Source organism: Arvicanthis niloticus, chromosome 6 (assembly GCF_011762505.2).
Source record: "Arvicanthis niloticus isolate mArvNil1 chromosome 6, mArvNil1.pat.X, whole genome shotgun sequence".
Lineage (NCBI taxonomy): Eukaryota > Metazoa > Chordata > Mammalia > Rodentia > Muridae > Arvicanthis > Arvicanthis niloticus.
Genome location: NC_047663.1, coordinates 37033140 through 37047929, shown reverse-complemented (window position 1 = coordinate 37047929; position 14790 = coordinate 37033140). Strand labels below are relative to the sequence as shown.

The 14790-nt window shown below is 36.1% G+C and overlaps 1 protein-coding gene across 1 annotated transcript in view; it reads right to left on the bottom strand.

Moving 5' to 3' along the window:
* The window catches only part of Usp32 (ubiquitin specific peptidase 32), a 148257-nt gene that overhangs the window by 32665 nt on the left and 100802 nt on the right, over nucleotides 1-14790 (bottom strand). Inside the window, exons 16-23 of the mRNA XM_034505184.2 lie at nucleotides 12733-12850; nucleotides 8614-8768; nucleotides 7301-7382; nucleotides 5641-5715; nucleotides 3683-3821; nucleotides 3357-3462; nucleotides 2031-2204; nucleotides 77-251 (exon numbers count right to left, since the gene is read on the bottom strand). Coding sequence (XP_034361075.1) covers nucleotides 77-251; nucleotides 2031-2204; nucleotides 3357-3462; nucleotides 3683-3821; nucleotides 5641-5715; nucleotides 7301-7382; nucleotides 8614-8768; nucleotides 12733-12850 — 1024 coding nt within the window. The remainder of the gene's footprint in view (nucleotides 1-76; nucleotides 252-2030; nucleotides 2205-3356; nucleotides 3463-3682; nucleotides 3822-5640; nucleotides 5716-7300; nucleotides 7383-8613; nucleotides 8769-12732; nucleotides 12851-14790) is intronic.

The following is a 14790-nucleotide window of genomic DNA, read 5'->3' as shown; positions in this document are numbered from 1 at the left end:
ATTGCAAACACATAACTATGAATTTAGGCTACCAAATAAAGAAAATGAATCAGTTTTTCAGAACTCTGTGACCTACCTGTTATTTCTAAATGCATATAACTGTCCATTGGTAGTGGTAAAGACAAAAAATTAAAAGGGTCGAATCGGACACTGATGTGCCCGCATGTCTTGCATTTGACTTGGGATCTTAGCTGACCATGGAACAAGTCCACAACAATTGATCTATTTCTCCTTAGATGGTTGTCCCAGGCCTATCAAGGAAAAGAATCATAAAATTTTATTTTCAAAATTCAAAAGATAAGCCTTTCAATACAATCTAAAAATATTGAATAAATATATTAGATTTAAACTCTAATCATAGAACACTCTTGTTCAAATTTAAATTGTGCCACATATATTTGTGGTCAGAACATTGCATTTATTTTTATAAGAAACTCAAAACCAAGCAGAGCATGGCTGGTTTTAATCCTAATCTTTAATCTTTAATCCTAGCACTCTGGAGGCAGAACAAGCAGATAGATCTCTGTGAGTTTGAGGCCAGCCTGGTCTACATAACAAGTTCCAGGACAGCCAGGGTTTCATAGAGAGCTCCAATTACATTATCAGATATCACCAAATAAAACTAAATAAATTCCAGGAAATGTGCTATAGCTTTTTGAATTGTTGGCCAAAGTTTATCCTATAGATTTCCCCAAACATTACATGTTATTGTGACTGTTATTGGTTACCCTCCACAACCTGATGGTAAGACCCTGTTGCTGGAAATACCACATTCTTATGTCACTGAACATAGAGGAATTGAGCTGGTTCTTAACTGTATGTTTTACCTTTATTGACTTGTGTTTACAGTGTTGGAAGGCACTACAAAAACTACAGGAAAAGTAAATATCAATCTTACTCAGCTATGAACCTTGTGAGCTATAATAGTGACCCATCTGTAAGATATACCAACTTACGCAATAATGGGACAAACTAATTGGGAGTAACTAATTACCTTTGATTGGACAGAAGGCCTGCTCCGTAAGATGAAACTCACACTTGACACTGTTAATGGGGCTAAGAATCTGAGAATAGATAGGTCATAGGCCCTACAGGAAAACTTATAATTTTCTATTAAGTGAAATAGCAAAATGACTCCTACCAATATACTGTTATACCCATAGATCAGTGTCTTACTGAGCCCTTGTCAGAAGCTTCGTGTAGATGAAAATTAAGACAAAGATTCATAATTAGACAACACGTATAGAGTAAGAGACTCTGGAGAGCTCATTATTAAATAGGATGTCTTTATCACACCATCTCCTCAAGATTCTGGGATCTATGAGGAAGATGGGGCAGGAAGATTACAAGATTCAAGAGGTGAAAGATGAACTAACAACAACAACAACAACAACAACAACAACAACAACAACAACAACAACAAACCCAGTGTTTTCCAGACACAACAGGGCTAGATGCATATAAAAAGTCACAGAACTTTTGACTGTACATACAAGACCTGCCCCAGTTCAAACCAAGTAACATCCTAGAAAAGAGAAGGGGAAGAGGGCATACAATCCAACCCCCAATCAAAAAGCTATTTGCAGCTGATAACTACTAGAAGTGTCAAAATTAGTTATCTTGAATGGATTGACACTGGGTATGTTAACCATATCCCAGGGCAGGCACACACTCAGGAACAGTTGGCCAACAAAAACCAGACTCTATGTTAACCTAGGGTCTTGGTGCATACCTATAACAACAGTGCTAGGAAGTACAGACAGGGGATTCCTGGAGCCTGCTGGCTAGCCTGTCTGCCAAAGCAGTGAAGTTCACTGAGAGACACCATCTCCAAAATAAGGTGGGACAGAGGTAAGATATCCAACACAAATCTCTATTTTCTACATTACCTGTGTACATACACACTGCCCAGCTTACCCACTAAAAGGCATTAAAAAAAAAAAAAGAAAGAAAGAAAAAGAGTTGCCCAGCTAAGTAGGCAGAACACAAGACTTTTTAAAAACAACAAAAGACATTCAAAATGAACAAACCTCTGCAGCTACTTCCCAGTCGGGTCGGCCATCACTGTCTTTTAGTTCCACATACGGTTTCTCATGGACTCGGTTGAGATCTTCATGAAGACCATCCAAGAGGAAAGCCAGAAGTTCTTGGGAGTCTTGCTGCTGGAACCCATTAAACCTGGGAGCATATTTTGCTATGGTCCACTATAAAAATGAAAAGTAACTGTTACTATTTCCTATCCTATAAAATTTGGAATGAGCATGTTCCATATGTAATTCAATCATAGACAAGCATCAGAAAGAAAATAAATGGCACAATATTTAGTCTTCCTCTATTTCAGCAAACAAGTTCTAGATAAGAGTTTACTCTTAATCTCAAGTGACCAGAAAAATATGAGGGATTTTGGCCAATGATACCATCTGTGGTGGTCTAAATGAAAATGGTCCCCATAAACCCATAAGGAGTGGCACTATTATGGGGTGTGGTCTTGTTGGAGAAAATGTGTCACTGGGGGTGGGCTTTGAGGTTTCAGAAGCTCAAGCCAGGCCCAATGGTGCTCTCTCTTTCTGCTGCCTATGGATTCAGATGTAGAACTCTCAGCTCCTTCACCAGCACCATGTCTGTCTGCATGCTCTATGCTTTGAACCATGATGATAATGGACTAAACCTCTAAACTGTAAACCAGCCCCAATTAAGGTTTTTCTTCGTAAGAGTTGTTGTGGTCATGTCTCAGCACAGCAATAAAACCCTAAGACATCAATGAAGCAAATAGTTCTTTATTCATATAGATATTTAATTTATATCACAGCAATATTAATTTATATCACAGCAATAAAACCCTAAGATACTATTGAAGCAAACAGCTCTTCATTCACAGATATTTAATTTATACTTATGAATTTGTATTTATAAAATAGTAAGATGGCAATTCCTTATACTGAAAGATTTCATAGTCTATATAAATGTTTTCTATTTACCTTCTCTTGTCTTGTTTTATCTTAGCTTTTACTGTTAGAGGTCTAGGAGCATAGTGTTTAACTTTCAAGATTTACAAACAACTTAGCAATGCTAGTAGCCAAAGAGTACCAAAAGGGTTTACCCTTCATACAAATAAAGCAGATGGTAAGTTTGTAAAATAAACAGTATCTCAGAGAGGGACTATTTCTTTGGTCTTTTCTTCCTGTTAACTACATATACAACAGTATTTTCCATTTATTTGAACACATACAAACATTGGGTATCTAGGCTACATTTAGTGAAAGATTAAAAAAAATATTAAAAAAGCTAAATAGAGAAAATGTAATAAGAGAACTATTAAGGAATTACACATTTTCATAGTATCTTAGTGTGCTTACCCGAAGCTTTAAGGGGGCAACATTCTTCTGAGTTCCACTCCAAAGTTCCTGCACCAAATCACCATAGCATTTAGCCATATGGCCTTTCATACCAATGGGATTTGTCCTAGAAGTTTGAGAGAAAAATTTATTGCCAAAGATTTCTCCATAATTCACAATTATGTGGGCACAAAAACTACCTATCAAGAGACAGGCCTCTACTTCACATTTGATAAGACAATGGCATAACATTTCCTCCTTAAAGTTAAAGGAAAAGGAGATTTGAGCAATATTAGATTTCAGATCAAAGCTACAGAAGGTAAACTGCCAGTGGGTCAAAAGATTACCTGTTGAGTTCATACAGATGTCTCCCTGAGATAAAGTACTGTGTCAGCGGCTGTGTGTTGCTCACACACTGGATGCTTGAGTTCATGAAGCACGTGTTTCCCAGGTTACTCAGACCAGTGGCTCCCTTTTCTGTGGGAACTGCAACAAATAATATGAGACAAAAGCCTAGCAATAGTGATATGCTGTAGAATGGTTATCTGTATTCAATTTAGTTATTCTGGTTTTTCTTCTTTTTTTGACAGAGACTTACTGAATAGCAGAAGCTGGTCTCAAACTAGGAAACCTCCTGCATTAACCTTCCATGTACTGGATTTATAGGCATGTGTTACCACACTTTTCAACATGGTGACCTAAAAAATTCTTTTAGTCAGATAAATATTTAAAAATAAAATATAATAAAACAAAATTAAAAAATATTTTAAAAATGCTGAATCAGGGTCTTTTATGTAAGTTTTTCATGGAGTGTCTTTGCCAAGCATGATGATCCTTGCTCATTTGTGACCTAGAAATGTTTTTTATTGTTGTGGCTGCTGGCATCTCATGCTAGTCATGGTAGCACACATGCATAATCCCAATACTTGGGAGGTGGAAGCAAGAGGGTTAGGAGTTCAATATGAGATCCTGTTTAAGACAACCAAACGTACCTGTGATCCTAGTACTAGGAAGGTTGCACTGGAAAAATCATGTACTCTGGGCCATATAGTAAAATCTTAGATTTTAAAAAGAAAAAGAAATTTAAAACAATTTATTAAAAAAAAAAGGGGGGGGGGCAGGCAGTGATTGTGCATGCCTTAATCTCAACACTTGGGAGATGGAGCCAGGCTAATATCTAATCTGAGTTGTCAGTTTGACATGCACAGTGAGTTTCAGGACAGCAAGGGATACACAAGAGAAACCCTGTCTCAAAAAAACCAAACCAACCTAACTTTGAGGGGTGGTCCAAGTACATACGTACGTACGTACCTACCTACCTACCTACCTACCTACCTACCTACCTTATTCTGTGAGGGGTGGTCCAGTAGTTAGGAGCATTGCTGCTCTTCCAGAGGACCTGATTTTGATTTTCAGCACCCATATAGAGGTTCCCAACTGTCTGTAACTACAGACCCAAGGATCTACTAATGTTGAACCCTGAGGGTACCAAGTACACCTGTGGTACATAGACATACTTGCATTCAAAACACCCATACACATAAAGTAGAAAATAAAAATTAAAAAAAATATTCTTTGAGAATTTCATATATGTAACACAATATAATTTGGTCACGTCTACTTTAACATTTCCTACCAGTCACTGTTATGAAACAAACAAATCAACAAAAGATATGTGAATAATTGTTTGCATGCATACATATGTGGTATTAGAAGACCAGAGGTTGATGTGGGTTTCTTCCTCAATAGCACCTCCATTTTACTTTTTATGACAGTGTCGTAGAAATTATGCTCACTAACTGGCTGGGCTGCCCGGCCAGGAATCCTATTTTTGTCTCTTGACTGCTGAGATTACAAATGTATACTACAGTGCCTTTACATGGGTGCTAGTGATCTGACTTCTGATCCTCACACTTGTATGCTAAGCACTTTATCATCTGAGATACCTTCCTGGCTCTTAATAATTTTGTTTTGAGATGGTGTCTTCTTTGAGCCCAGGCTGGTCTAGAATGCTGTTTCAAAGTATTTATTTTAGTATCACCACTAAAAGTATATCATCTGGCATATAAATTATTTATTTGCAGAGTTAGAAAGATATCTGAAAAATAACTTGACAGTTTACTCAACAAGAACAAAAAAGAGTAGGTTTAGAACTGTCTCTAAGCCAGGTATGGTGGCAAACACCTGTAATCTTAGCTTCTCAGAGGCAGCAGGAGGATCAAGTGTCCAAGCCTAGCCTAGATGACATAGTGAGAATATCTCCAACTACAACAAGTAAGACTGTAAAAATAATATACTGACTTACCTTTATGTCTATCTATTTTGCTACTGTTTGCTATAAAGGACATTTCTTCAGGCCAACTCATATCTTTGTTGCGAACTAGAAAGACAGATTGGAATGTATTAACTTACTGTCAAACAATTCATATTCACTCAAGTTCTATGTTACAAAAGTTATTGCTAAATCAGAATTTTAAAAAAATCAAGTTTATTTTAGTAACTAGCTCTGAAACTAGTCTTTTTATATTTTGAGTGTTTCATGTAGCCCAGGCTGGTCTCAAACTTGTTATGTATAGCCAAAGTTAACCAGACTCTACTTCTTGAGTGCGGGGATTACAGGTACACAGCACTACGGCTGGTTTTATGTGGTGCAGTAAGACAATTCATGCACGCTATGCAAGCACTCTACTAACTGAGCTATACCATTACTTTTTTATTTCATTGATTTTTTTTCAGGTTAGTATACAAAGTAGTGGATTTTATCATGGCATCTTCACACACACAAGTTATTATAGTTTGTTCATTTCTACTCTTTCTTCTCGGTACCTTAAAGTTATAAGGTACTAATTCAATTACCAACTTAAAGTAAAATTATATTTAACCATCCACAAAAGTAATTCAAGCTTAGATATAGTAAAACTTCCCAAACTTAAAACACCAGAAATAAGAAAACCTTTTCATTAAATTTACAATCACTGATTGAGGTAATCCATTAATTTGATCACATGCACCTAGCAGTGTTTTCATGAGATGTTAGGGGAAAAGATACCACAATTTCAACAACATGAAATGTGCCCATGTGTAAATTATGTCTGAATGTGGAAACTGCACTGTTGGTCAAGCGCCAGTGCTGATGGATAATGGAAATCTACGAGAGGAGCTGAGAACATAACATAGTTATCTCATCTCACATACATGAGATCCTAGGTTCAATCTCTCTATTGGGAGGAAAATATTGGTATATTCACTTAAACTCAAAGTGGCAGACTGAAAATTTTATAAAACTTTATAACTTGCAACTGAATTTACCTGTTGCCATCCACATTTTCCTTCCTTGGTCAGCCTAAGGCTACAAATAGACAGACCATTCTTCTTCTTTTTAAAGATTTATTTATTCATTTAATGTTTGAGTACACCATTGCTCTCTTCAGACACACCAGAAGAGAACATTGGATCACATTACAGATGGTTGTGAGCCCCTATGTGGTTGCTGGGAATTGAACTCAGGACCTCTGGAAGAACAGTCAGTGCTCTTAACTCTCCAGCCACCCAGACCATTCTTCTTTTGAAAAAAAATCTAGTAGGTGAGAGATACTAGAAGTTCAGTGGGTCTACTTTAACATAAAAAATATAATGCTAACTATCCTGAGAAAAATTTTAAGATGGGATTTCTAGTGAGTAATTCTTCACTCTTACCCTAAACTAAAACTCTATGCCATCATTTGGGAGGCAGAGGCAAGAGGATCAGAAGTCAAAGGTTTTCTTCATCTATTCTGTGAAGTTTAAGGCCAGCCTGGGCTACTCTATCTCAAAAATACAAAAATAAATAAATAAATAAATAAATAAATAAATACCAAACCAAAACACCCACCAAAAATCCCATAAGCCAAACCCTCCCCCATATACAGTACCGTGACCACGACTGCTTCCCCAATCTAATACAAAAGCACATTTCCATTTTGTACCTTCAATTACCAGGTGCTGCTCATCTTGGATTTTCAAATATTCCAATCTATGATCTTCATCATCCAGAAGAGTCAGGTAGTTCTGTAGATGGGGGAATGTTTTTGTTATTTTGAAACAAATCCAATAATAAAAATGAATGACAATTACTACTCCTTTGCACTTACACAATTCATGTTATAGATATTTAGTTGTTCAAATCTATAGCTTAGTTGCCAAAGTGAAGGAGTGATAATATGTTCTACCATTTTACAAATGTTCTCATATTGTTGAAACAAAATTATCTATAGTGTGTGGAGAGAGTAGACAGGTCATCAAAGACTGAACCAAAGTTCACTGAGAGTACAGAACTTGCAGAAAGGAAATCTTCATTTCCCCTTTCTGAAAACTGGGGTATACAGCATTAAGTGACTTGCCTCAGTCACACAAAGTGGCAAAGTCAGAATTTAATTTCTGGCAATGTAACTTTGTAACTTGCAACTGAATTTATCTGCTGTTACCCACATTTTTCTTTCTTGGTCCCACAAACTGTTCCCTTAGTTACTGTAAGAGTATGCTTCTCAATGATGACTAAAGCAGACATAAGAAAGAATGTTCTAGGGAACAGTGAACTGGGGAAAACTGTACTTTTGAACTAGCTTCAGAGTACAACCAATAATGAAAGACTGGGAAAAACATAAAAGCATTTGATAGTATTGCCTCTAAGGAAGACAAAGGTCAGGGATAGAAATGAAGAACTTTTACTATGTACTCTGTATTTTTAATGCATATAAGCAACTTCAAAATAAATCTAACAAGAAATTTAGTTAGATTTAAAACAAATAAACAAACAAACAAAACTTTGGGCTAAAGAGATGGCTCAGTGATTAAGAGCATTGTTTTTCTTTGCAAATTACCAGGGTTTCATTCCCTGCACCCATATAATGATTCACAACCCTCTAGAACTCTGACCATCTCTTCTGGCTTCTGTGGGCACCAGATATGTAGCAGACATACATGCAGGTAAAACACAATGTAAAATCAATCTGCTCTTACTTTATAATGCAACAGCGATCTTTACAAGATGGTACATCTGTCAGGATCTCAGGAGACAATGTTTGCGTGTATATATGCACAACTTAAAAGTCTAAATTTTCACTGATACCCCAGACATAGTATTTAATATAACTACGATATGCAAACTCTGATGTTTATGAAATATGATTTAACTCTTTTTAAAACCCAGAGCCTAGTATATAGTGGACAAATGCTCTACCACTGGACTATATCCGCAGCATGACTTAACATCAGACTTCTATGACTCTGAGAAGCTTACCTCACTATTGTATAGCCACAGTCGCATATCTTCCTCTTTAATGCGAAGCCTTTGAGACAGATATTCATGAATTTCCTTGATGGTTTGCATTCTACTAAAACAGCCTGTATAGGCTAACACCCGCTTTAGAGGCGCATTTGGAGAGGGTACATTTCCTATAGTTATAATAATCACCATAAGAGAAAAGGGAAACATAAAAAACAAATAGACAAACATAAAACATCGGCCTCAGCAACAGTGACTGTAGTAATTTAGGAAATAATAGAAGTAAGGAGTACAGATTTAATAATTTTATAAATGAAGAATACTATGAAAAACTTGAACATGGATGGGCATGTAATCCCAGATGAAAGAGTCAAGGCCAGAGCTATCCTCAGCTACATAAAGGTCAGTCTGAACCTGTCTCAAAAAAAAACCAAAGTGGGGGCTGTTTGAGAAAATAGGAGACCCAAGTATCTTAAAGCTTCAATTCTGGAAGAACAAAAAAAAAAATAGCAAAGAGATTTAAATAACTGACATAGTTGGATCCCAAGAATTCATGCTGATAAAAAAATTGGTATCAATATATGGCTGTCCTCAATTTGGTCATACTCAATAGCAAAATAAAATAGAATTCTACTTAAGAATTAGGAGGGGGCTGAGGATTTAGCTCAGGAAGTAAAATGCTTGCTTATCATGTGTAAAGGACCTGGGTTTAATGCCCAGAAGTGGAAAAAAATAAAATGAAGAGTGAGGGGGCTGAAATAGAATGGAATCTGAACTCCAGCTGAGTTCATTTAATCTAGATTTTAAAATTCAGAATTACTAATCCCATCACTTTCTGTCATTGAGTGGCTCAATTACATGGTAGCAATCATACATAAAGGAAATTGGTACAGGTTATATATGGCCAGATATTATTTTTAAATGAAGCCAAGAAGCTTTTATGACTAAACAATTATTCTGTTGGAAAATAGGAGGAAATCATTTTTGACTACCCAATATGGCAGCAATACGATGACCTTATATTCCTAAAGTGATCAAGGTAGAAATGAAAAGACATTACAGTTGTCTCTCAGACTCTTAGAGGAGCTGATCTGAGGACTTTACATACATATACACTAATATACTAAGTCTGGGTATGATTAAAACATGAAGTGATAGAATGACAAGGCATTAGAGAAATCAAAGCCAGGTTGTAAATGTGCTAAATAAATACTGGTCAACTACTTAGTCAAAAATCCGGACAAAAGCTGTAGTTTACAATAATTATCTCTGCCTATAAGAGGCTAGATTTTGTTAAGTAACTCCAAGCAAAAGTAAAAACTTAACATGTCAATATAGCCCTGCGGGAGTACATGTTTATTACATTCCAGTTTTTTTTTTGACTCATTATTTTTTCTCTCTCATGTAGTATGTTTTTATTGAGTCTTTAATTATTAACCATCATTATTTTTTTAAGATCTTCCAAGAAGAACCTACTCAGCTAAGAGGCTGAAAAGACATCTAAGAAACACCCTGTCTAAATTATCACAGCCATGAACAGGTTTGCATACTTCTTACTTTGAAAGGAGTAATTTTTACAAAGCCAAGTGAATACAGGTAATAACTGAGTATTTGACCAAGAAGCATATCATGTAAAAGCTCAACCATGATTTTTAAACATGTAGCAAAGCAAATCTTTGTCCATTAGCAAGCAAAGAATAATTCTTAAAACAACAGATTTCTCCAATTATACATTAGAGGATTAATTTTAAGACTACAGCAAGAAAGTAGTTTTATCAAATTCAAAATGATTAATGATTGATTTCATAATTAGTCAGGAATAAAATTTCAAATTAAAAAATTTGGAGCATCAGAACTATCCCACTTTAGGATTCAGAAGCACCAGCAAGCATAGTGCCCCAGCTAATTTCCACTGTCTTAGGCCACAAAAAGAAAAATAGTTCTAGAGTCTACACAGTTTAGCTCATTAAGCAAGGCAGCCACTTATGCATAATTTTTTGCTTTTGAAGAGAACCAGCAAATCAGGAATTTACAGAAGCAGCAAAAATCTAGGATCAGCACAAGAGTTACAAATACTTACTAAAAATGCAACAACGCATCTTGCCTCTCATGTTATCTTTCAAAGAGAATCAAAAAAAGACATGCTATGGGTGCCATGGAAGGTATGCTAACATGTCTATTTACCAGAAAGTTAAATTAAGAATGTTTCATAAATTCTATTTCATTGTTCTTGATTTTGACAGTTTCCCCAAAGACAAAGTTTAGTTAGATAAGGAACACTGTTTTGTTTTAATTGTTACCAAACAATATGTGAAATCGTCTTCATATACTATATGAATGTAGCCTTTAAAAAAAGATTTTATATGTATGAGTGTTTTACCTATATGTATACATGTATATAACTGCCTGATGCTTGTAGAGGTTAGAAGAGGTGTCAGATCCCTCAGAACTGAAGTTAAGGGTAGTTGTGAGGCACCATGTAGGTACTGAGAACTGAACCTGGGTCTTCTGCAAGAACAACAAATGCTTTTAACCATAGAGCCATCTCTCCAATCCTTTCAGGAAAATAACCTTGTTCAAAATCATAGGAGAGCTAGTATTTATACAGGAGTGGTAGTTTAGGTTTAGAGACAGTTAAAACATTCTAACATTAAACATAGCCTGAGATTCTGTGAATTGATGAATTAATTAAAAATTTTTACTTTATTTATTTATTTAGTATCTAAGTGTGTTCAAGTGCACCAGGTATGCATGTAAAGGTCAGAGAACAACTTATAGAAGTTAGTTTTCGCCTTCCATCATGTGGGTCTGGGGATCAAATGTAGGTTGTCAGACTTGGTGGGAAAAGTTTTTACCTATGGAGTCATCTAGCCAGCTCAATTGTTTTCCTGTTTTGTTACTGAAGAATAATTTCAAATATTTGCAAGAGAAAGGTACACAAGTACTCTCCATCAATAAAATTTAACTTTAGCTCCAAATCTAAGAGGAAACTTAAGCATGGTATATATTTTATCTGTCTTGTCTGTCTGTCTATTTTGAGACAAAGTCTTACTACACAACTTTTGGTGGCCTGCAACTTGGTATATAGACCAGATCGGCTCTGAACTCACAGAGATCCACCTGCCTCTGCCTTCCAATTGCTGGGATACAAGGTGTGTGCCACCAGACCTGGCTGAGGATGTGTATGTGCGGCTGAGGATGTGGGGGAGAGAGGGAGGGAAAGAGAGAGGAAAGAAAGAAAGAAAGAAAGAAAGAAAGAAAGAAAGAAAGAAAGAAAGAAAGAAGGAAGGGAAATTAAGATAGACTAGATAGATATAGATAGATTAATAGATAGATAGATAGATAGATAGAAAGAAAGAAAGAGAAAGATAGATAGATACTTAGGCTCTCTCCTCCTTTGTTGAGGGATAGCTTGGCATTTTTTCAGAGCCACAATATTTAGCTGGGGATGTGACTATGTGATAGATATCTAGCATACACAAGGCCCTGGGTTTAACATTTATCACCACTACCAAAAAAAGAAAAGAAAAGAAAAAATCAAAATAACAAAAACCCAACCAAAACACCACAAAACCTCTTAAAATTCAAAGCAAATGTATCATTTTCATTTTGAAATATACTTTTTTGCTTTGTAATATTTCTCTTACAAAACACTCTTAGAACATAAGAAACATTTCTCATTTTGTCAAAACAAAACTACTTCAGAAGAGACTACTTCAATAAATTAGAGTGAGACTGAAAAGACCAGTCAATTATAGGTGAACTGCAGCTTAGTTATAATGACAATTTACAATGGCTTACTTCAAAAAACAAAACAAAGTATGTAGATGCTATTTTATTTTCAAAAGCTTACAACCTAAAAAGAAAGAATGAATGAAAGAGAGAAAGTTATCCGCCTTAGTTTGCTCCTAAGAGTCTGCCTTATCCCATCCAATCTTGTGCATGACCACAGATCGAAGCTCACAAAGTGATTTACTGATTCTGTAGGAAAGCAGATGGCATATATTAGCACAGTGGCACCAAACTTTGAGCAATGTGATTCAGTTTATTTTTAAGGAAATGTATGGTATTCTTGCTGCATTCTTAAATTACCTCTAGGCAAATGCTGAGGAAACATTCTCAGGCTCATCATACCCATATTCACCCAGATGTTAGATTGCTGTGTCCGTGTAGCAGGCTGCTGTCGAAGGAAAAGAAGATAGCGAGGAAACAATTCTAGTTCTGGGATGTCCGTTTTGCTATTCTTGATTACCTATTTTTATGAAAGACACAAAAGTATTGATGACTCTAAAAGAAACAAAACCCTTTAATCAAACTTAAACTTCTATTAAAAAGTTTTATAGATTTATTTATGTGTATGACTATTTTGCTTGCCCGTATGTATGTATACTACATGTGTGCCTGGTGCATGCATAGGCCAGAAGAGGGCATCAGATCCTCTGGAACCGGAGATGCAGATGGCTGTTAACTGCCATGTCATGTGGTTAAGGAAACACACCGGATCTTCTGAAAGAACAGTAAGTGTTCTTAAACTCTGAACCATTTCTCTAGTTCCTTTTGGTGGTTTTTAAAAACTATTTTTATTTTATGAGTATTTTTAAAAAAGAAATTAATATATTATATACACAACTTAAGAAAAAGTTTTCTAAGCTGGTGTATGTAGTTTATACCTTTAATCCCAATACTCAGGGGGTGGGGGTGGAGGCAGGTGTATCCATGTGACTTAGAGGTCAGCCTGGTTTACCAAGGGAATTCCAGGCAAGCCAGGGCTACATAAAAAAGACCCTAGCTTATCCCAACCAAAAGACCATTTTTTAATTATTATTCTATGTGTATGGTGTTTATCTGTTCACCTCATTAATACAATGATGCCCTTGAAGGCCCAAAGGAGGGGATCCCCTGGTTGTTTGGGATCAAACCCAGGTCCTCTAGAAGAACAAGAAACTAGTGTTCTTGACCAGTAAGTCATCACTCTGGCCCCCATATATGTATAGGCTTTTTGCCTGCATAAATGTACCACATGTGTACCTGGTGCCCACAGAGGCCAGAAAAGGTTGTCGGATCCCTAGAAACTTAAGTGTCAGACAGATGTAAGCTACCATGTGGGTGCTAGAAAGCAAATCCAAGTTCTTTTGCAAGATCACTGAGCTGTGTTTCTAGCTTTTAACCTACAGCTCTCTTAAAGACAGTGTTGCTCTATATAGTAGTCTGCCCTGAACCTTTGACCCTTAAGTACTGGTATTATAGTCATGTTTCACTATGCTAAGCTTTGATACTAATTTTAAAATGTTCAACAAATTCATGCCCTATATTTTAGCAGCTTACTAATACATTTAAGTTACATAGATTTGAATACACTCTGGTTTTTATGCCTAAATTAATCTTTCAAGATTAGAAGTTGTAGACATTTCCATCCCATCTTTCATTTATAAGCAAAATTAAGAGTTAAAAGGGGGGGCAGGTTTGGAGAGATGGCTCAGTGGTTAAAAGCACTAGAGACTCTTCCAGAGGACCCAGATTCAATCCAGCACATATATGGCAGTTTACAACTGTCTTTAACTCCAGTTATAGGGGGGGTCTGACTCCTCCACACAAAACACTGAAACACATAAAATAAGAATAAATTAGAACCCCCCACCCTAAACCAACAACAACAAATCACCTCCAAATCTCTGATATAAGGGTAACATCCAACCCTCAAAGATTCTCTTCAAAACAGACAGATCATTACACACACAAAACAGGTCATAACTGCTCAAGGAAGTATTATTCATGATACCTCAACAATAAGGCTGCCTAAACAAGACCTGACTAAGGACAACAATGAGTGTATATATGCATTAAGATGAAATTGTCTGTAAATAACAATTGGGGAGGAAGAGGCCCAGAGTTTGGAATGGAGTATTGGTGGGAGGAGTTGGAGTAAGATAAGGGGGTGGAGAGAAATAATAATTTTATTTTAATACCCTTCCAAACCCTTAAATATTACCTAAATACTAATTGAATAAATAAAATGTAAAGGAATCTATAGGTTTTGTTCAAATAATGTGAACAGGTTTCAAGTACTCTGCTATCATAAGAAAGAACTAAACTGTGACTAGGAAAATTCACACAGAAAATATTAACCTCTGGTCTTCATATAGCACACACACCCATGTGTTGGGAGCCGCAGTGATTCGCCATTCCAAGATG